The following is a 21,417-nucleotide window of genomic DNA, read 5'->3' as shown; positions in this document are numbered from 1 at the left end:
CTGCAGCCTGAGAGTCCCATTAGTTTCTGTTGCATCGCCCCTTAAGAGAAGGGCTTGGTAAATGAATCAGTGTAACTGAGGACTTGCAAGTCATGCCTCAATCCCAGCAGTAACTAAAACTTCTGGGCATGGCCCATGTAGTACAGGCTCTATCCTGGTGCCGCAAACACACCTATGCAAGAAATGGAACACTAGTCCCAATTCATTCTATCCTTCTGGCCAAAGTGTCTCTAAATATAGTAATCAACTATGACAGAGTAGGTTGCTCAGGAAGCTGAGGGTAATTATATTTTCAAGGCTCTTAGCTGCTGATTAGCAGCAAGAGTGATATGTAAATAGATTTATATTAGTGGAAACCTCAGTGTGCAAAAGTACAAGTAAAGCAAATATGCAAAAAAATACTTTAAATTACATGATGCCCTTTTTATTTTAGGATACAAAACAATTACCTAGCCTTACAACGAATTAATCAGGATCTGGAAGATAAACTTTACAGGATGGTAAGTATTGCTAAATTAACTTTCTTCTCTGATATGTTAAGTATATTTTTACGGTTCTTAAGCTGTAAAATACATGAGTACGTAGCTGGACTAATAAAGTTCAGAAGTATGCTAAGCAAAGGAAGATGACTATAAATAAAACAGGCCAAGTCTCAAGCTGCTTTATGAACTGTAATGGAGATGTTGAATTATATCAGCTGATGATCTGGTTTACTAATCTTGGCTTTGAAAGAGTTCTGGTTAATTCAGCTAATAAATATTTATAAGATATGAAAATGAAGTTATGCTTTAATTAAGTAACAAATTTAAATGAGGTAATCCAAAATACCAAGCCAAAGATTCTCTCATGCCTCTTAGGTACATTCACTCAGCTTTTATTAAGTGACTTAATTGAGCTTGGAGAGTCTTGCTTTACATATACTGTCATAACTATCAATCTCCATATATTAATTTCAGATCTGCAATTGTCTATGAATTCATTGTCAGTGTCAGTGCTACTGCCATGGGCCAATTAGTAACTAAAGGGAAATTGTTTTATCAGTGATGTGCCTATGGGTTTAGGAACATTATGGGTAAGCTGCATGTAAATTCAGATACAATCTGTTTAGATCGATAGAAAATAAATGATAATGTCATGAATGCTCATTTGAATGCTAATGTTCATTTGAATGTGGTTTTAATTCAGTGTTCACTTTTAAGTAGAACTATAAAGAGAAATTTGGGTGTGACATTTAAGGACGTGCACAGAACAAAAACAGACATTACACTGAGGGCAATTCTTTGTGCCCTACCTAAATCTCAAAAAGCCTTCAGATCTCCATCCCTCCTAGCTTTTTACATACTCATGTTGACTTTTTAATCATCCATCCCCAAATCTCCTTCCTGCCCTCAGTCTTAAAAAAAATAAAAAAAAAAAAAATCACAATTTTAAGTTTAAAGATTTCCTAGTCCACATTTCAAATGGCCTTGGACTGTTCATATCTCAGGTGTTTGTTTAAATAAATAAAGGCTACAGGTCATAGTTAATAAGATATCAGTGCATTAGTAAGTAGCCAACTTATATAAAAATTATAGGGTTTGACTTCATCCTCCCCCTCCCCCTCACACACACCCATCGTATGTTGAACTTTTCATCTTGTAAACTTTCACATGGATTTTTTATTCTTCTTGATTAAGGACAGCGTCCAGCACTTTGTAGGTACTATCAAAATACAAACTAAAGAAGGATACATATAGGTATTGCAGTAAGATTGCCCTAACCAGGGTTAAGTCAATCTAAATGACCAATCGTGCAGGCATGCAGAGAGCATAAATCAACTAGAAAAATAGCATGCCTGATCTAAGTTAGTGCACTTGAGTAGGTGCACTGACTTAGATAGAGCCTGGGCTAGCACAATCTAAGAAAGGGTTAGCCTGATCTCAGTAAGCCACGTTAACATAAATCAGGTATAGACTGGACTCACACAAAAGTGACATTTCCAGCTGGTAACCAAACAGCAAAAGGAAACTCCAAGTATTTCTGGAGAACCATTGCTATCTATGGTTTATCATGTACTCTGGAATAAATACAGTGACTTTTCAGACCTGCATTAGAGGGTTTCCTTTAAAACCTAAGTACAGGTTTTAGCAGTGAATGGAGGAGGACGTGGTTCAGCGAAGTACCTCATCACTCTTCCTCCCCCCACCCTCCCACATCAATGTGAGAGTTAACAAAGATGGATTCAGAGGAAGTGAAGGGGATCAACCAAGCTTTATAAAATACTTAATTCCAAAGTTGCTTTGTCTTCTGGCACACTGAGACTGGGAAACAGAAAACAAAAGCAAACAACACTAAAATGGAAAACATGAATAGAGAGGAGTTATAGTCATACTAGAGGTATAGAGAGAGAGCTATATTTGCTTCAGCTAGACCCAGTCAATTGATTTTCTGGGCATACTGCGAAGTTCAAGGTTCGAAGGAGAATAGGGTAAGGTAGAAGCTGGGCTGGGTTTTTCTTCCTATTTTTTTCTCCATGCCTGTGTTTGCTTGGAAATGCTAATCTATTAAATATTAAAAAGTCTTTTTGAGAACAACCTTGTGACCCTAGCAAAATGCTGTGCAACTAGAAATTCAGTGTCTCAAGACTGCTAAACAAACAGACAAAGTGTGACTTGCAGTTGAAATGCATGGTCTTTATTAAAAGGTAAAATGCAAAAGAAGTTTGGTCAGAGGAAGCAATGGGAAACTAAATTCTTATTATACAGGAGGCTAACAAAACATAGCACTACAAATTCTGCTTCAGCTAATCACATAGGTTTCTATTCTTAGCACAGTCAACATCTGGAACTGAAGAAGATTTTCATGCTCCCATTGGCATCAACTTGCAAAGAAGCAAAATAAAATAATCCTTGTAAATAATTAAAGCTTCATAATTCTGGATTCTGTTCATTAAGGGAAAGGCAAGGAACATGACAAACTGGGGAATTCTGTTACTGATTCTATCAAATTTAAAAGGCTGTCTCTTATAGCTCCAATTTTGGTCAATATTCACTAGTTTCCACTGAAATTAGTCTGAATTTGCTGAGTAAGATGTTAGTTTGATGTCACCTTACAGTTCACAAGAAAATTGTACAGATGACCCCAAATTAATGCTAAAAAGACCCTTAGTATCATCCCATGCTACTCTGCATATGCCACATTATGTAAAGGAAAGCTTTTTTACACATGTTCTAGAGTTTTGAGAATTTCTACTGGTATCACTGTCTGTAAAACTTGCTTAGCAGGATTTTCAAAAGTTTCGTGCACCTACAGATGCAGATAGGCACCAGTGCATACCTAACAGTCCCCGAAATCCCAATCTGCATCATTAGGCACCTTAATATCTTTGAAAGTGTGGCCTTCTAAGTCCAGCTACACAGAGTTCAGAGGAAGTCATTGTTTTGAAAAATAATCTAAAATACACTTCTGTAACTAGAAAGTCAGTCATAAAGTCTAATTCTTCAGGGCATTTAAGGGATGGAAGCAATGGTGGGGTATACTGGAAGTCTCCAAGGTTGTAGATCTGTTCCTAGCTCTCCAGTGTCAATACTTAATGCAGTAGAGGCCTAAGATGTAAAATGTGTGTACATGCATAATATATATTATACACACATGTATAGGTACGTACAGATTATGTGGCTTGTGAAAGTAAATAGCCATGTGTTAAATTGCAGAGTCAGGACATGAACTGGGGAAGTAGGGGATATACTAATATCATTTTGGAAGTTTATTGTGCACCCTTGACCACCTCATGTGCACGTGGCCAACCAATCCATCTCCCTCAGGACTACATCCAACATTTAATCAAACCTGTGAGCTGTTTTAAACAGGCACCACTGTTTTTTGTGACCATATTATCAAATTTTCAACTTCATGACATTGTATGATGTTATGTTCTTGCTATTGTTGTTCCACAAGTGTGGTGATGATGATGCCATTCAATTTAATCCCATTCCCCTAGATCTGGTCTGGATCCTTCTCCTCAGATACATTCCCCTACCCTCATAGCATTAATGACATCCAAGCTACAATAGATCTCAATAAATGCTCCCCAGTGATGTAATAAATTAAAATACTGCACTTCTTACACTATATTTTATAAGCTACTGAATCAACATGTAGGGGGCACACTACGGGCCTAACAAGGGCAAGTGGAGTCCACATACAATGGAGTCCCCCCACTAATTTTGCCTCCTGACAACATTTTCCTTCACATCTTCCCCATATGATTGCTGTGTACTCTTAAAAAATGCTTGTGTTGCATACCTGGTTGTAACTCTGTTTCACTGGTAAATGAAGTCATTCCTTGGTATACAATCTAAATATTTTTTATGGTCCTTCAAAATGAATTATATAGCAGAAGAACCAGATTCTTGTTTCTTCTAAGGGCTGTAAAGTACAAAGGATCTATATTTATACCTACTATAAAGAAGAATAAGTGTAAATGACTGTCAGGCTCTAAACGTGTTAAAGGACTCGAGTGCTCCACTGGTTATCATTTTACTTCCTATTTTGTGTGCAAGCTAAGGAACACAGCAAACTATGCAAGATTTGGAGGGCTGTAGCAGCTGGTTCATACAGCTCTTCAGTGTTGGATGAACTTCTGTCTGATACGTCAGTCTAATACTTCTGATATCTCCAGCTGAGGAATCCTCAAGATGCATAAATAGAAACCAAGAGGCCAGATCCTGCTCCATCTGTTGGGCAGTTTGCATCCACTTATGTTCCTATGTGTGATCCCATTCCACCTCAGCGCAGCCCCTGAAAACCTCTTAGTGCTAGAAAGTGGGTGGTTCTCTCCCTCCTCCTCATTGCATTTTAATTTTAAAGCTAAGATAACAGCACTTGACAAAAATAGATATCTTCATAGATTTTCAGGGACTTGAGCAGAGTGGAATAATATCACACTTTGGTACCTCGTGGGCAGAATGGTGCCTAGCCTTTAGACTCTAGCAAGGCCCTACACAGGTCGAGGATATGAGACCCTATTATAGGAACATCACTAGAAAGGAAGACAGCTTGTTGGAAATCAGGGCAAATGAGCCCAAGCATTATGTAAAGGAAGAGGAATCAGATCAGAAACCTAAGTTTGTGCCCACTAGTATCCAAGTGGGTGAACCAAGGCATGTGGATCTAAAATTAAGCCAGTCTCTAGTATATGCCTAATTTTCCTATGACAGCTACGAATGAGCTATTAGCATTATTTAAATAAAAAGTGAAAGTCAAAAATATAAAAGTCAGGCTATTCCTGACTTATACCTAAGGAGTGTAGAAACCCAGCATGATTTTTTTTGTTTCTGCATAAAAGATGACAACTTTGAAGATGACTTTGAGCCACTGGAGTGATTTAAAGCACTTTTTTTTCCCATTTTCTTTACTTTACTAAGAAGCACTTACTTTTTTTTCCCCTCCCGCTGCATACCCCATGAAAGTGAAATAGAGATGACCTACATATACTTAAAGGGATTTGCATCCCAAAGACAAGAAAAGTTTAGAGTCAGCTCAACCTGGCAGGCTCATTTTTTCACATTCATTCAAGACAGCTGTGAATTTTTAGAGACATTCACAGGGGCTGGTTAGTCAAGGCAGAGCCCAGAGAAGTTTTGTATTTCATGGTGCTAAAACAACTTCCTAAAATGCTATTTTGGGGAGGAAATTACTGCAAGTGCTATCAAAACAAGTAATTTATAAAAACAGCAACTGAAAAATCTAATATTTAAGGGTTTTAGACTTCTCACTTTAAGTCTGCTTTTTGGTAACATTGAGTACACAGCTTTTTGCTTTCTAGCATGCTGCTGTATTACTTGGCTTTTATAACCAGTTTATGATCCCTCTTTTTGTACTTAACAAGAGCTTGTCTGTGTTTTGGGCTCTCTGCTTCCAGGAAGAAATGACCAGATGGTTCCAGTTTGCTGGTAATGTTCTAGTAGCTTGGGATGTTTAAAACAAACTTAGGTTCTGATCTATTGAGTTTTCTAGAAAACATACTGGAGGAAGATGAGGAATCTTCTTCATGGAAGGTTTCCAGGAAGAGCCTAGATATGCATTTGTCTGGGAGGAGTTAGGAGCAGCACAGGTTGGATTAGATGCTTCTCCAGGTTCCTCTCAAACCTCTGTTTTATCCTGTCCCCTGATGGCCAGCTCTGCATCTGTCAGTATCCAGGACTCATCTCCTCACTAACATGTTGGAGAAGGTTTTTTACCTGTGCTTTTGAAAGGAGTACATGGAAGCTGAACTGCTAGGGAAGTTAGGTACCTAACACCCTTAGTCTCCTTGAAAATACTGGATATGGCCCTATAATGCAGAGGTGGGCCAAATGCAGCCTGCAGGCTGGATGTGGCCTGCCAGGCCATTCTATCCGGCCTGTGGGGCCCCTAAAAAATTTAGAAAATTAATATTTATCTACCCCTGGCTGCCTGGCATGTGGCCCTTGATGGCTTGCCAAAACTCAGTAAGCAGCCCTCCACCCAAAATAAATGCCCGCCCGTGCTGTAGTGAGATGGGGATTCACTTCACTCAAGCAATCTTTGGCCTCTGTTTATTGTCCTTATTTCCCTGAGGGAAACTCCCTCCCAGCAGGAATCACATAAGCAAATCGTAAAACAAAAGGCACAAACCAGAAGGGTTCTCACCCCCTGCCTTCTTTCCCAGACTGACTAGAGTACCACTGCTAGCCCGAACCTCTTTGCTTTCAGCCCATTTCATACCCACACTCACAGTTTTAGTTTCCCTCAGACCTTGGGAGAGTCTCCTGGCTTGGGCTGCTATCTTCAGCCTCACAGCCCTCCAGTTGCTTCTTCCATTGCTCCGTCTGCAAATCCTGGAAGGAAAGTACTCTGGAGTGGTTCTCTCAGTCTCCTGTTGTGCTCTCTGAGAGCTTTTTAATTCCCATGGGCCAACTAATTATCCTTATCAGCTGCCCCGAGTCTCCAAAATCAGCTTGCACCTGCTTGTTCATGCAAGCAGCTACTCTGCTACCCCAGAGATGTAAAGCCTACACACAATGCCTTATAGAGTCCTTGTCACTATTTGTGAATATGAGGACCTACAGGCATTTTGATGGTAATAGAAGGCAAACAAACACACCTTTCTTGAGGGTGATATGAAGATGTTTCCTATAGCTGCCAGGATCACTTTTGTCTTGTCTAGCTTTATCTTTAGATGCATGCTTCACATGCTGTCGCATTCATGGGGGAGCTGCTGCTAACATTTAAAGTGATGGCTATATTGGAACTACAGCTGATGTTAGAAGCCCTGGTATCTTACAATCCCATGTGCCCACATATATGACATACTGAATGGGAGACGGGTGATAGAATAGAGCCTTGTGGGATCTTAGGAGTCTACACTTCTGTAGACAGAGGCACAGTACCAAAAGCTGGAACTGTAGCTGCTGCTGAAGATTGGACTACACGGGCAGCTCTGGTATTTTGAAAAGAACTGAAAACAATCTGCAGGGCTGTGAAAAAGACAGACCAGGAGTAGCTGATAGACAATATTGACAAAGAAAGGATCGGTTGATTTGTGGAACATCAACACCATTAAAAAGGAGAGAGGGATATTAACACTTGTTGAGTGAAAAGCAATTAGCAGGAATGAAGTAGCTTATAATTAATCATTAAGTCAAATGACTTCCTCAGCACTACCTGAATAGAAATACCACTGCAGCTGCTGGGCAGTTGATTTTAAACTTTGAATGGAGAAAGAATCAAAGTGAGGTATAACTATATCACTGCACCCACACCCCGGATATGCTCCTGTTGAACTCCATCCCTCCTTCCACGTAGCTGCTGGCAGGAGGATAAGGGAAAATAGCAGCAGCTATCATACAGCATTACCATGCTTCTATTCTGGGTAGAAAATCAGCTTTCCCTCCGAAAACATGCACTCCAATTTTGGAGGTCTAATTTTGGTGGAAGAGGTAGGCAAGGAAGTATGATATTTCTTCTCTGAAACTACTCTCATTGTAAGACTGTTTCTGAAGGCACCATTAAATTGACTTGGGGGGATTACCCTGAATCAGCACTATCTCTTCTCAGCTAAAATCCATTTAGTCCATTATTTATTTAACATTGCTGTCTTCAGAATCTATACTGCTCAGTGGAAATACATGAAAGCACCAATATACAGGGAGATGCAAGCAAATTTCAACATCTTTTGTTTTGCAGTCAGGGACAGTTTGGAGCAGGGAGCTGACCTCAAGGAGAGGATCATACTAATAACCCAATAATTGAGCTACATTTCTTCCAGCACAATATCAGGAAGATGAAGAAGGGATGTCGGATAAAACCACAAGATGTTGTTTTCATTGACGCAGGCCTGCCTGCTAAAGGCAGAGGTAGGCAATTAATGGATTGCATCCAATTATAAACAGGTAACAACCAAAGCTGGAAGCAGCTATTTGTGTAGAGAAGTAGTTCTGTGACAATGGGACTGAACAGTCATACACAGAAAAAGAACTTTTACCAGAAAGCTACAAACCAAATCTAGGACTGGAAATAAAGGGAAAAGAACTGAGTGGGGGGAACCTTTCTATGGGTGAAATTATTAGTTTCCTGTTTTGGACATGCTTTTCCACTGCTGTTTTCGTAGATTCATAGATTGTAAGGGACTAGAAGGGACCTCGGAAGATCATCAGGTCCAGCCCCGCTGCACCAGGCAGGAAAGATAACTGGGGTCAAGTGACCTCAGCAAGGTGACTGCCTCTTGAAGATTTCCAGGGTAGGTGATTGCACCAGCTCTGGAGAGAGCTTATTCCACAGTCTGGACACCCTTGCTATGAAAAAGTTTCTCCTAATGTTGGGCTTGAAACAGTCTTCCAGGAGTTTGTGCTCCTGGTTTTCCCCAAGGCTGGCCTGGTGAACAGTTGTTCACCAAGACCTTGATATATGCCCCTGATGTAGCGGTAAGCTGCTACCAAGTCCCCTCTCAGCCTTCTCTTCTTCAGGTTGAAGAGTCCCAGGTCCCTCAGCCTTATCTCATATGGCTTGCCATGCAAGTCTCTGATCATGCGGGTGGCCTATCTCTGAACTCTATCAAGCTTTTCCACATCCTTGATGAAGTGGGGCACCCAGAACTGGACGCAGTACTCCATCTGCAGTCTCACCAATGTTAAGTAGAGTGGAAGAAACATTTCCTTGGTTTTGCTGGAGATGCATCAATTGATGCACGCCAGAGTATTATTTGCCCTGCTGGCTACAGCATTGCACTGCTGGCTCATGTTCATACTGTGGTCAGTTACTACCCCCAGGTTTCTTTCATTCATAGTGCTAGTCAGATGGCATTGCCAAGCCTGTAGGTATTCATCCCCAGGTGAAGCACTTTACATTTAGCAATGTTAAACCTCATTTGGTTCCGATCCACCCAAATTGCCAGCCTGTATAGGTCCACCTGCATCCGCAGCCTGTCTTCAAGTGTGATTACACTTCCCCATAACTTGGTATTGTCTGGGAACTTGGCCAGTTAGGTCTTCACCCCCACATCCAAATCATTGATGAAGATCTTAAAAAGCACTTGAACCAAGCACAGACCCCTAAAGGATACCACTGGCCACTTCTTGCCAAGACGACATGGATCCGTTCAGTAGAAATCTCTGGGTCCTACCTCATAGCCAGCTTCCAGCCCACCTGACTGTCTCACAGTTAAGCCCACGATCTTCTTATTTTCTCATGAGAACATCATGGGATACCAGATCAAAAGGTTTTTGGAAGTCAAGTATACAATGTCAACCTCCTCTCTCTTATTCAGATGGTGAGTTACCTGACCATAAAAGGAGATGAGGCTGGTAAGACAAGACCTGCACGTGACAACGCCACGCTGGCTGTCATTCAGAATCCTACCTTCTGCAAGCCTATGGCATATAGACTCCTTGATGAATTTTTCCAGGATCTTCCCTGGGATCATTTTATTTCATTTCAGATCACTTTTATGCATGACCTGTCTTAGAGCTCAGTTGTGCCTTCAGCAACAACCCTGAGCACATGGTACTACGGAGACCTGAGATGTACCTCCAAGACCTCTCTGGCAGAGCCTTGCTGTAGGTGCATGTGACTTGGCTGCCATTTGAAGGCCCTCTAGCACAGAAAGGAATCTAAAGTGGTCTTAGTTTAAATGAGAACAGGCCCCAACAGTCCTCTGTAAATTGATTTGGAGATTAGAGTTTAGTACTGAATGGTAAAACTTCCATTGATTTCTATAGGAGCTGGCATCCAGCCAGAGGAAGGATACTGATGGCTAAGGTCTGCTGTATGCTATCAAGTTTCTTTGGGAAAGCTCCCACCATCTAACTGTTAAAAGATCATGCCCCCTAGCTGACATAGTTATGTTAGTAAATCCCAAATCTGCTGGCTGGGCTAATGCCAGTTTAGCTAATGCCATCTCAAGAGATGATGTAACTAAAGTGAAAGAACACCCCTCCCCCCTTTCTGACAGCATAAACTGCACCTTCGTTAGTGGACGCCACTAAAACTCCGATATGCAGCAACAGTTCTGTAATGTAAATGAACCCTGACATTACAACTTCCTTGCAATGAAAAGATTTAAAATAACCTAATATGTACCCCATAAAACAAGCTTATTGTTTAATAAGCATCTTAACGACACATATGTAACAGCCTTTCTTTTCTATAATATGTTATTTAGTAGACATGGAGGTTTCTTTTTTTTTTACCTCCATGAAATTAACTTTTGAGCCTGTGATGCTGTGTCATCAAGGACACAAATCTTTAGACAACCTTTTCCAGTATAGGATTGACTCTGATGTGAAGAACAAGTGATTCTTCAAGTAATACAAAGCCAAAAGCCTCAGACAAATCATTATGTCCCACCATGTTATTTTTAATAATACTGTATGGTATGGATTGTGTCCAAGGTCATTCTTAATCAACAGCCCATGCTTTCATTAAAAGGGATTCGTTCTACCATTCGACTTGGACGGGGACAATTAGGCTGAGTCAGAAATTCTGACTTGAGGCATTACTTCATTTATTACAGATAGCAACCACTGGTGGTTTCCACACGTCTATTCTAGAGATATGGAAAGCGCACCTGTAACCATTACACTCTGGCTCTTGCGGGGGGGAGGGGGGTCTGTGGCGGTGGCAGCCAGAAGCCGGAAGGAGCCACTGCTACTGCCACCTGAGCTGCTGAGAAAGCTGTGGGGTGGGCTGGGGCTGTCATCTCTTGTAGCGGGTCTTATGGGGGAGGGCTCAGCCCTCCCAAGCCCCACTGTATTTTGAACCCTGCCGGTAACAAATTCAGTCCATCCAGTTCCTCTTTCATTAATGAAAAGAGGAAGAAAATGCAACACCTGAATGTTCCCACTGCTCAGTTACAGTCCCTGTAGTGTTTATTCCAAGAGGTGTATAGCAAACTGAGTTAAAGACAAAAGGCTAGAGGCATTTTTGTCTCCCCCAACTTTATCCCTTCTTTGGTAAAATCCATCAAGTTCCTCTCCCCCTGTCTTTGGCCTGCTATCCTGCAGTTCCTCTCTGCTCCCCTCAGCTCCTTCCCCCCCTGCCCTCTGAGCAGCTGCTATCCCTTTTTTCTCTATTCAGGGTTTTACGCAATTTACATTTCCAGTCCCTTGATCCTAGGCTCTGGCCTTTGGATAATAACCTCAGATGGAGAGAGGCAGGTTGGTATTTGGCAGTAAACTGCTCTTCCATTGTTCTCTCTAGAAGTGCCTTATCTCTGTCATTGTTTTCCTTCCCTTTTATTCTCCCTAACTCCTGCCTTTGATTTAACTTCATATAGTCAGACAGAATAATATCAAGCAGAGGAAATGAGGTATGTATAATATTCTTGAAAAATAATACCCCTTATTGTCCACACATACTGGTTGAATTTTGTCTCTAAAATACCTTGCTTTGTTATTTTTAGTTCATCTACTATATTGATTTCAGAAGCCACTGTATAATAACAGTCTCCTAACATACTGCTTTCTTACATGTATTTGCAACAAGGCTACATTCCCTAAATTTCCTACTCATTGCAAGTCATACTCAAGTGAAAAATATGTTCCCTTTTCTCTGAAAGTGAGCATATCCCAAATGTTCAATAGAGCTGTTTGCAAAAATCGAAGCTCAAGCTAGCACATTGTATGATTTGTAAATTTATTCTAAAGAAAGTCACAACATAATTGTGGGATGTTTTTTAAATGAATGGTTTAGAGGAGAGATTTATACTTTAGATTTTACCTTTCCAACCATACTCTAGCATAATCTGGCATGAGGAGGATTAAAAAGGACTTGATTAATTATATGCTCTGCCTGAACAAATACAATTTAATTAAGGAAAATGTGATTATTAAATCTAAAGTGCATTAGTGTGCATCAATCAGCTGTAGAGCTTTAAATTAATAAACAGCTCTTTTACAGTTATACAAGTATGAGACAGAAAATCAGAATAAAAACCCATAATAAAATTAGCTTCAATCTTTCAATGCAACGTTTTAAACATAATTTACTGAATGATTCTCATGCAATAGTTGGTAAAGGCCATATAACTTTTTCCAGTGGTGGATGATCTGAACAGCAGTGACTGGTTATGTTTTGCTACAAGATTTCATGTTCCATCAGACAAAACAAACTGAACATAACATGACATGGCGCAGTTGGGTGCTGCTTATATTGTGCCAATATTTTAAAACATTTTTTTGAAATGCTGCATTCTTTTCTGTTTAAGCAGTCTGGTTATTTCTTTTAAATTTGTAGAGAGGATATACAAAATATCAAAGAGTGTACAGCATATTCCAACAAAAGATATTACATAAATTACAAATTTAATTCTTATGCTAGAAGTAAGAAAAGCAGATCAAACATGTCCAAATTATCAAATGTATATTAACTTCTTCCCACTAAGATTAAGTGATTCCATCTCATAATCAAATCATGAATGAACAGTAGAAAAACCTGAGGGTGAGACAGGGTCAGAGGGGCACCAGAACTAGGTTGTGACTTAGTGGGGGGATTGCAGTGGTATCCCCCCCTTCCCTCTAGAGTCTTTGTTATGTCAGAAGCAGCCCTATGCCACCTAACAGCAGGAGACAGATCTGGGATCTGGCAGGAGCAGTCCCATGCCACCCAGCTGTAGGAAACCTCTTCCCCTCCTCCTCCTTGCTCTATGGAACTCAGCATCCCCCACATCACCCACCCCATGGGGAAGTTTTGGCTGAGCTATAGACCTGGATGGTTACATCTCTACTAATGAGCAAACAGAAAGACGACTACAGTGCTGATAGATCACCGCACAGAAAGACTGAGGGCTGAATACACTGCTCTGGCAGTGCAGATTATTCAAACCATTGAGACTAGCTCCCCTGAGACTTCACTGGCATGGGGGGTGTAGAGCAACGGTCCTTAACTTTTTCAGGTTCATGGCACCCCTCAGTAGACTCAAGACACCTCTGGGAAAATGCCAGCTCTTAGCTTTCACTTGTTTCTGCATAGAAAAACAAGTGAAAGCTAAGAGCTGGCATTTTCCCAAAGGAAAGACCCCAACAGGTAAGAATGTTTTTAACACTATGGATTCCTATTTGAAAACTCTCGGCTTATCTTGTGAATCATGTTGGCATGTCTAACAGTGCAAATAATATTTGTGTGGCAACCCATGGGACACTTTCAAGGATCTCAAGGCACCCCAGGGCATCACTGGTATAGAACCACCCTACCCCATCTCTTTAACCATTAGCATAGGTGGTATGAGAGCTTGTAGGAGTCTAGTGTGTTTGAATATGTACAGAGGATACAGCTATCCCCTTTTAGGCTACTGCAGAGAGCCATGAGACCAGTAGTTCTCAACCTTTTTTGTACCAGGACCTATTTGTAAACTTCAATGGCCAGTCCCTACCCAGTACCCATCACTCCCAGCCCATTGTCTCCTGCCTCCACTCCTAGGCCCCAGTATGTGGGTCAGAGTGGGGGGGAGGAGGGGGGGCAAGCAGCCCCTTGGCCCCTTGGGCCCCTTGGGCTGGAACTCTGCCAGTTTCCCACATTTTTCTCCTTTAAAGGAGATTCCATTGTTAAAGTTTGTTGGTCCATTTTTAAGTTTGTCTGTGACCCTTTCATGTATTCTTGTGACCCACTTTTGGGTTGTGACCCACAGGTTGAGAAACAATGTTCTAAAGTATATTTGGGCCTAGCTCTGCTCCTGGCAATACAAGGGTTGGAGCAGCAGAAGATAGTGTAAAGCCACCTCCCCGTCTCCCTCACATAGATGCACATACACCCCTCCATTCTATGCCAAGCACGTTTCAGCTAAATTATATGACCAAGAACAAGAATTATTGAGAAGCTCAACAGGATAGGGTAGGCAAGATTTGCCAAATCACACGTTTGACATATACTCATTATATGAACCTACTTTTAAAACAATTACAGGCAGAGTTGACCTCATGTTTTGTGGAAATGAAGTGTGCAGGGAAAGTGACCTGTGTGCAGGAGAAGACCTGTGACTTCAAAAATACCCACTAATTTTGGTTGCTGCTGATTTGAGTGCTTCAGATACTATGGACTGAACAACTTGAGCCAAAATCAGTTATAAGTTTGAATTATAGTGATCACCTGTATTGAAAGTCTGGCCCTGGGGTTTATCAAGTTGGGTCCAAGGCCACTAGGATGTAGGATTGATTTCCTACTTCAGGACTTTGGCCTCAAACTCTATCCTGATCTTGTAATAGTTCATATGAAGAATGATTTCATCAAGAAATCAACCAGTACAGTGGGGTAGATTAGGGTCTAGGACAAAAAACATGCTAGGGCATGTTTAAATGTTACATCTAATAATTGTTAGAGGACCTTCACTTCCATTAATCAATGGACTAGCACAACCCCATTCTCAGAAGCTTTACCAAGGAGACCAGTCCTGGAGTTTCCTCCTCTAAACTCCAAAACAAGTTTAACTAAAGATCTTGATTAGACCAAGTGGTAGCATGGCTGGCAGATACTAACAAGGGATAGACAACCTCGGTAACACCCTGAGCAGAGCACCACAGTGTTCCTAGCTTGGAATAATGGGGCATTTTCTTCTTGAAAAGTAAGCAGGAAGGAAAGAAACAGATTGAATTTCAGAAGTGAGGATCAGGCAGCCCAGAATTTGGGTTTGTTGAACATTAAGGAGCTACACACATACAAATGTTCTGGGACCTGAGAACAGCCACACACATTGGCAAGAGGAGAAGGGGGAGATGTCTATGTTATTCTAAATATAGGCAAGAGTCTCTTTAGGGCAAGAAAATGACACAGAAAAGATGACTATACTCAATGCTCACAAAGGTGATGTTTCTGATTTTATGTGAGTGAAGTGCAGAGGAATCTAGAGAAGTAAAATCGTCTACTGCATCCAGAAACAGATGCTCTTATCTGTGGGACAGAGCCCCTTCTCCAGGCACCACTTGAGTGAGGTATTTGGCCATATTAATGATGATTCCATGACCCCACATTTAGGATGCAGAGAAAGAAAGTGATGAGCTTTTTATCCGTAGCTTAAATAGTTCATTTTATCTGGTCCTCTTCTGTTGCCTGGATGTGTCCTCTTGGGATGGGAGAGCAGTGGGCAAAGGAAGATGCTGCCAGATGAGGAACGAGCCACAGGAGAAGTGACAAGAGCTTAAAGAATTGTAGGTCAAGGATAAAGGTATCATTCATCACTAGTATGACTGGGGAAACATCCATCTATCAGAGGTCTCCCTGCAGAAGGCTGCTACTGCAGATTCCCACACCATTATATCTGCAGCAGAAATGACTGTTAATATAAAAATTTAGACTCCCATAACTAGGACTCAGGGATCCCTGTTACCAGTGATGCAGGAGCTAAATAAATACATCATCATGGGGAAGAAGTCCATTTGAATGGCACCCCCTGGAGACAAAATCAATTGGCTTTCTCTCCCCAAAGATTTTGATAAAAAGTTCACTACAGGACCTTGCCCTAATCCTTTTACTCAGCTTCTAGGAATCCATTCCACTGAACAAACAACCAGAGATGAAAAATAAAGTCTAGAAAGTGTTCCAAGTGGGAAAGGAACTTAACCATGGGACCTCATAGAAAGGGATGAAAAAGACTATAGATCTGCTCCTTATTTCCATTTGTGCCATTTCATCTACCTACTGGGTTTCTATAATTGCTCTCCTATGAGCTGATTAGGTCGAGTATAAGGACCTTACTACACATTGCACTTTGAGCTGCTCAAACTTTGATTGGTGTTAGCGCTAGCTCAAGTTTGGAGCAGTCACATCTTAAAAACCTTCTCTAACTATCCCCCACCTGCACAGCTGTTACTTGCCACTACAGAGTTGCTGAGCAGGGTCCTCATTAGGAGCTAAGTTGTGAGTTGCCACTACAGGACAGGTGAGCCAGGACAGGCTTCTGTCCCTGCTCTGAGTGCGGGAGGAAGAGGGAGCGATGGGTTGCATGGGGTGGGAACATGAAGCAGGTAAATGGAGAGGTAATGGGATGGGAATGGGTAAGGAAATGGAAGATAGAAAGGAAATGGGGGTGGTGGAAGGGTGGTGAAATGAAGGAAGTCAGTCACTGAAGAATAAAATATGAAGTAAAAAAACCCCAAGAATTTAGAAAGAAATAAAGAGGAGTAAAGAGGATGGCTGGGAGACTGGAGTGGTGAGGAAAGGTGCTTTTGGGGGAGCTACTGCCCCTGCCCCAGGAAGGGAGCCCCAGCTCATGGGTACCTGATCTGGCCCCCTACCTTGTTGCCCCACTCACACACTCCTAAACCCACCCATGCCCTGTGACCTGGGTAGCTGACATGTGCAAACTGTTTGCATAGGATTGCACCCCTGGGAATGGGAAGGTCATACCCCTAGGGGCAAGAGAGGGAATTGGCTTGGTACCAGTACCACCCCCTGGGCAGTAGAGTTCAGGGGGTAGAAAGTTTGTCCACACAGAACAGGAGGGTAGGGGAGGGACACTGCATCCAGGAATGCTGGAGGACTGCAACTTGGGTGGCTCATCTGTGGGGAGTGGCCACACACTAATGGAACGCAAGCTGGGTAACATGGATCAGAGATAAACCTGCCCTGGAGTGGCATAACTTTGAGCTGCATAAAGTATGCTTAAAACTAATTTCAGGGGTTAACATGTGGATCTCCAGGGGTTAAGAGCTCCAGGAGCCACCTAAAAGCAACGTGTAACAAGGCCCTAAGGATGGCAAGAAGAAAAATAAGGATTTGATACCTTAGCTACCACTTCAGTGGACATACAAAATCAATGGATGTAATATCCAACTTTGTTGCTTCCAAAAAAAAAGAGGGAGAGAATGATATAGCCCACCTTCAACATTTGCACCATCACTGCATAAGCAGATGGTTACACACAGTGCAGTAGCTGATAACCCTGTGGTTTAAATGGACTCCATTTCCAACTGAAACATAAGTTAGAGATGCTTAAGCACTGGGGTAAATTATTTATAAGAGGGCAAAACCTGAAGCCCCTGAACCCCACTTACAACACCCTGACTACACTGGAACCAGTGTTTCTCTCCTGTACAAAGCTGGACAACAGGCTTAGATTTGTCTTTTCTTCCAAGGGCTCTGTTCCTATCATATGCAAGGGGCTCAGTTCCACTAGGGCTTCCTGTTCATTCCCCAGAAGGGGATTTTGGAATGTCTCTGATCCCTGGGATTCAGTAGCCATGCTCCACCCTATTAAAAACATAATGGCACAGCCCAGGTAATCAGCAAGGGACTTAAGAAGGGAGTTTTGAGCATCAGAATGAATGGGAAGAACTCAAACCAACTGATCTGTTAAAAATTGTAACCTATATTTAAGAAAGAAAGGGATAGCCCAGGCAGGAAAAAGAATGAGTGGAAACCAGAGGGAAGACTTGACAACTTATAACCAGCTGAGGCAAATGGAATGGGTGACATCCTACATGACTTCAGGACGATGAGAACTGGAAGCACCAGCACCAAAAGAAGACTAGGAGCAATTCTACATAGAAGCATGGGTCACAAACAGGTTCGCAGGATGGAAGCTCCAGAAACTCTTTCTGAAGATGTAGCTGGTGGAGCGGTATGGAGAACTCTACAGGACAAGCCTGAGTGTGGCTGCTCAGCCCATCTTGCAGAATAATCAAGCATGGTCATGAATAGCTGTCCCACCAATCCTGGGAAGGATGGAAAGAAAATATTAGAAGGAACAGGGAGACAAAAAATGTCTTCTCCCTGTTCTGGAGTCTGGATATCCTTTTTATGTCAGTGGTCAGAGATCCACCAGCTGTACGTGTTGTCACTAATAACATCTCAGTATGAAACTGAAAAAGAATGGTCAAGTAATCTCGTCAAAGAGTTTGCTTCTCCCACAAATAAAGTGGAAAAAGGCAGGAGATTCCTGGAATGAACTGCTGCCCAGGTAAGTACCATAAAGTAGAGGGCTTAGATTTAGTTGTCCACCTTCTGTGAGTCTGAAAGATCTCCATTTCTGTTGGAACTAATTTTCTAGGGGAGAAGCTAGGTATCCTAGTCAAGAGGACATTACATTAGACAGGAGTGTGAAGAGTGGGAACAAAGGAATACTTGTTTAATGTTGAATCAAATTGTCAAGCGTAAAAGTAATAAAAGCATCAAGGGACGTAAGAGAAGAAGAATCTCTTTAATTACATAACTGCCAAAGATGGGAGCTGAGATTCTAAAAAAGAGGAATCAGAATTGCTCAGTTAATGAGAATAAATTTTGCTTAGGTTGTATTATTGGAACCCGGTGGGAAATGTGTATGACTGGAATGTCCAGGACAGACCGACAGCCGAAGTTACTGGGTGCATTGCATCGAAAACGGCACCCATTTCCAACTCGCCGCAATTCTGGAACAAATTATCTTGAATGCTTATGGATTAATGTTCCAACAGGTAAAGCACACAATGGGATGCTGCTGAATGTCCTAATACAAGACCAAAATGGGATAACAGATCGGGGCAGTTCACTGGCTAGAATGCTGATATGGATGGGTATCGCTTGTTCAGCAAAAGCAGGCAGGGTGCAGGGGAAAGGACGTGTTGCTTTGTATTTTAAAAAGATGTGAGGCCCAGAACAAAGAGGGGGATAGCCTTGTTAACATCCCTGTGTTAATATCAAAGAGGAAACAACAAGGGTCATATTGGCCATCAGATCTGGAGAAGGAGGTGGATAAGGCTTTAAACAAGTTGCTGAAACACCTGTTTGGACCTATTTGTTATGAGCTCTTAAGGTCACTTCCAGTCCCATTGTCTTATGCTATAAAGAGCAAACAGAATCCAAACACTATGTAACATGACTAGATCCATGACTATGTGGCCATAGTAGAATTATCAATAATACAGAAAAGGAGAAGTGTTCGAAAATATTTATCTTCTGTGTTTGGAGAAACAAAGTAGATGGTATATACACCTATACTAGTAAAATATTTTCCAATTCAAACAGAAGTGAAAAATAGTGTGAAATGATAGCTACTGAAGTTAGACATTTTTAAACCAGCAGGTTCTAATAACTTATATTTAATAGTTTTAAAAAAGCCAAGAAGCTCTTCGAACTTTAAATACTGCTTTCCATTAGGTCTTGAGAAAGTGAGGATATTCCAAATTTGGATATTCCAAGTGAAAAAAAATAAATGTTTTGCCATTATTTAGGAATACAGGTTGCCATTATGTAAGAAAGGTAAATAAGATGACCAGGGTATCTCTAGGACGTTTTCCTTATAGATATGCTCTAGCTAGGACACAGTTATTGGATTTTAAGCAATACTTAACTAAGTCATATATATTCTATCTTAGACAAGGGTTGGGGACTAGATGATCACACATTCTTTCTGGCTATATATTTCATTAATCTATGCTACTATAGCCTAGAAAGTCCTTTAGCAGCCCTCTGTAGCCAGAAATGTGAGCACATGTTCAGAGCTAACTTGTGTCCTGGCAGGGTGGTATTCTATCTCCCACAGCTTCTTGGTTCATCTTAATGCTCACCTTAATATGAAACCTAGATGCCTAGGCTTATTGTGAGAAAATATTTTTGTCCATGGTAAGGAAAAGCCAATGCTGTCTAGGTTACAAAATGCCATACAATTGTGAACACCTGTAAATATCCTTGCAACATTCTGAAAGCTAAATAGGCTGTGGAAATCCATCATTTTTAGCAGGCTAGAAATGAAAAATTAGATTATGCTTTTGGACAGGGAAATCTGGGGAAACATACAAGGAACCAGACTACAACACTGCCAGCTCAGAAAAGGCAAACCAAAGGTTTACAGCATTCAAAAGAGTCCAAATGAAATAGAGAGGCAAGAATGTATGTGTGTTGTTTGTTGGTAAATGGTTGGGCTAGACTTAGACATGCTTTTTAATACAGCACATTCATCAAGCTTGTTGAAGTCTTTTCAGCTATGAAGTTGGTCCAGTAAAAAGACTTAACCCCACAAAACCCCTTGCTTTCCATACATTTCCTGAACCATCACAGCTACAGCATCACTCAACACTACCAAATAAAAGAGCTACATTGTACTGAAAAATAAGAAAGGGTGAAGAAATGACCACACAAAGCGCATATTTGTTTTTTACAAAGTAGAAAAGTTGAATAAAAGAATAAGTCTCTTTTTTTGCACGATCTAGCTGTTGAATTTTTAATGAATGTATTCTCCATAGCCAGAAAGTAATCTCTACTGCCAAAAAGGAGTCTAATAGAATTTACAAAGCAAGAACAACAGGATTCCAGCACCATCAAGTAGTGAATCTGTAATCTTTGTGGAGACTACTACTAGAGGGACAGATACTCTAGTAATATAAATCACTATAATACATTGACTTTTACACTGGCCAAAAATTCTACTCTATTTATAATTTATTGAAACAATAGCTACTGTGAAGAACAAGGATGACTACCAAGGTTTCCGTTCTTATATTAAGCCAAATACATGCTTAGTTTTAGGTGCACAACTGCGCACCAGAAATATGGAAATCTGAGAATTTGAATACTTGCAGCATTAAGAAGGTGCCCAGAACTGTGACTCTACTTCTTTAAGAATAAGGCCCTTGGTTATTAAGTGTTGATGACTTAGGGTTACCATAATTCCAGTTCCAAAAAGGAGGACACATTGAGCAGGAGGGAGGGTATATGATTGTGGGGGGCGGTGATATGGCAGTGCCCTACCCATACCCATTTTGTTGCCCCTCACTCCCAAGCTACAGAGCCCCCCAGCCCTGCTGCTGCTGCTCACTCCTGACCACAGATCACAGGCCCTGCCAGTGCCCCTATCTCCCAACCCACAGTGTCCTGCCCTCCTGGGCCATGCTGATGCCCCTCGCTCCCAACCTGCAGGCCCCTGGCACTGTCAGTGCCCCACATTCCTGACCCATAGACCCCCACCACCCTGGTGCCCCTCATTCCCAAGCCATGGCCCCCACTAAGCCCTGCCAG

General features: G+C 41.5%; 1 protein-coding gene across 3 annotated transcripts in view; it reads left to right on the top strand.

Annotated features, from left to right (window-relative positions):
• The window catches only part of BEGAIN (brain enriched guanylate kinase associated), a 267,639-nt gene that overhangs the window by 162,673 nt on the left and 83,549 nt on the right, over window positions 1–21,417 (top strand). For all 3 annotated transcript variants that reach the window (XM_019552520.1, XM_019552521.1, XM_019552523.1), the window contains one exon: window positions 434–500. In XM_019552520.1, the coding sequence (XP_019408065.1) occupies window positions 434–500 (67 nt within the window). The remainder of the gene's footprint in view (window positions 1–433; window positions 501–21,417) is intronic.

The sequence above is a fragment of the Crocodylus porosus genome, unplaced genomic scaffold (genome assembly GCF_001723895.1).
Source record: "Crocodylus porosus isolate Cpor-Errol unplaced genomic scaffold, CroPor_comp1, whole genome shotgun sequence".
Taxonomy (NCBI): domain Eukaryota; kingdom Metazoa; phylum Chordata; order Crocodylia; family Crocodylidae; genus Crocodylus; species Crocodylus porosus.
This window is presented reverse-complemented; position numbering and strand designations above follow the sequence as displayed.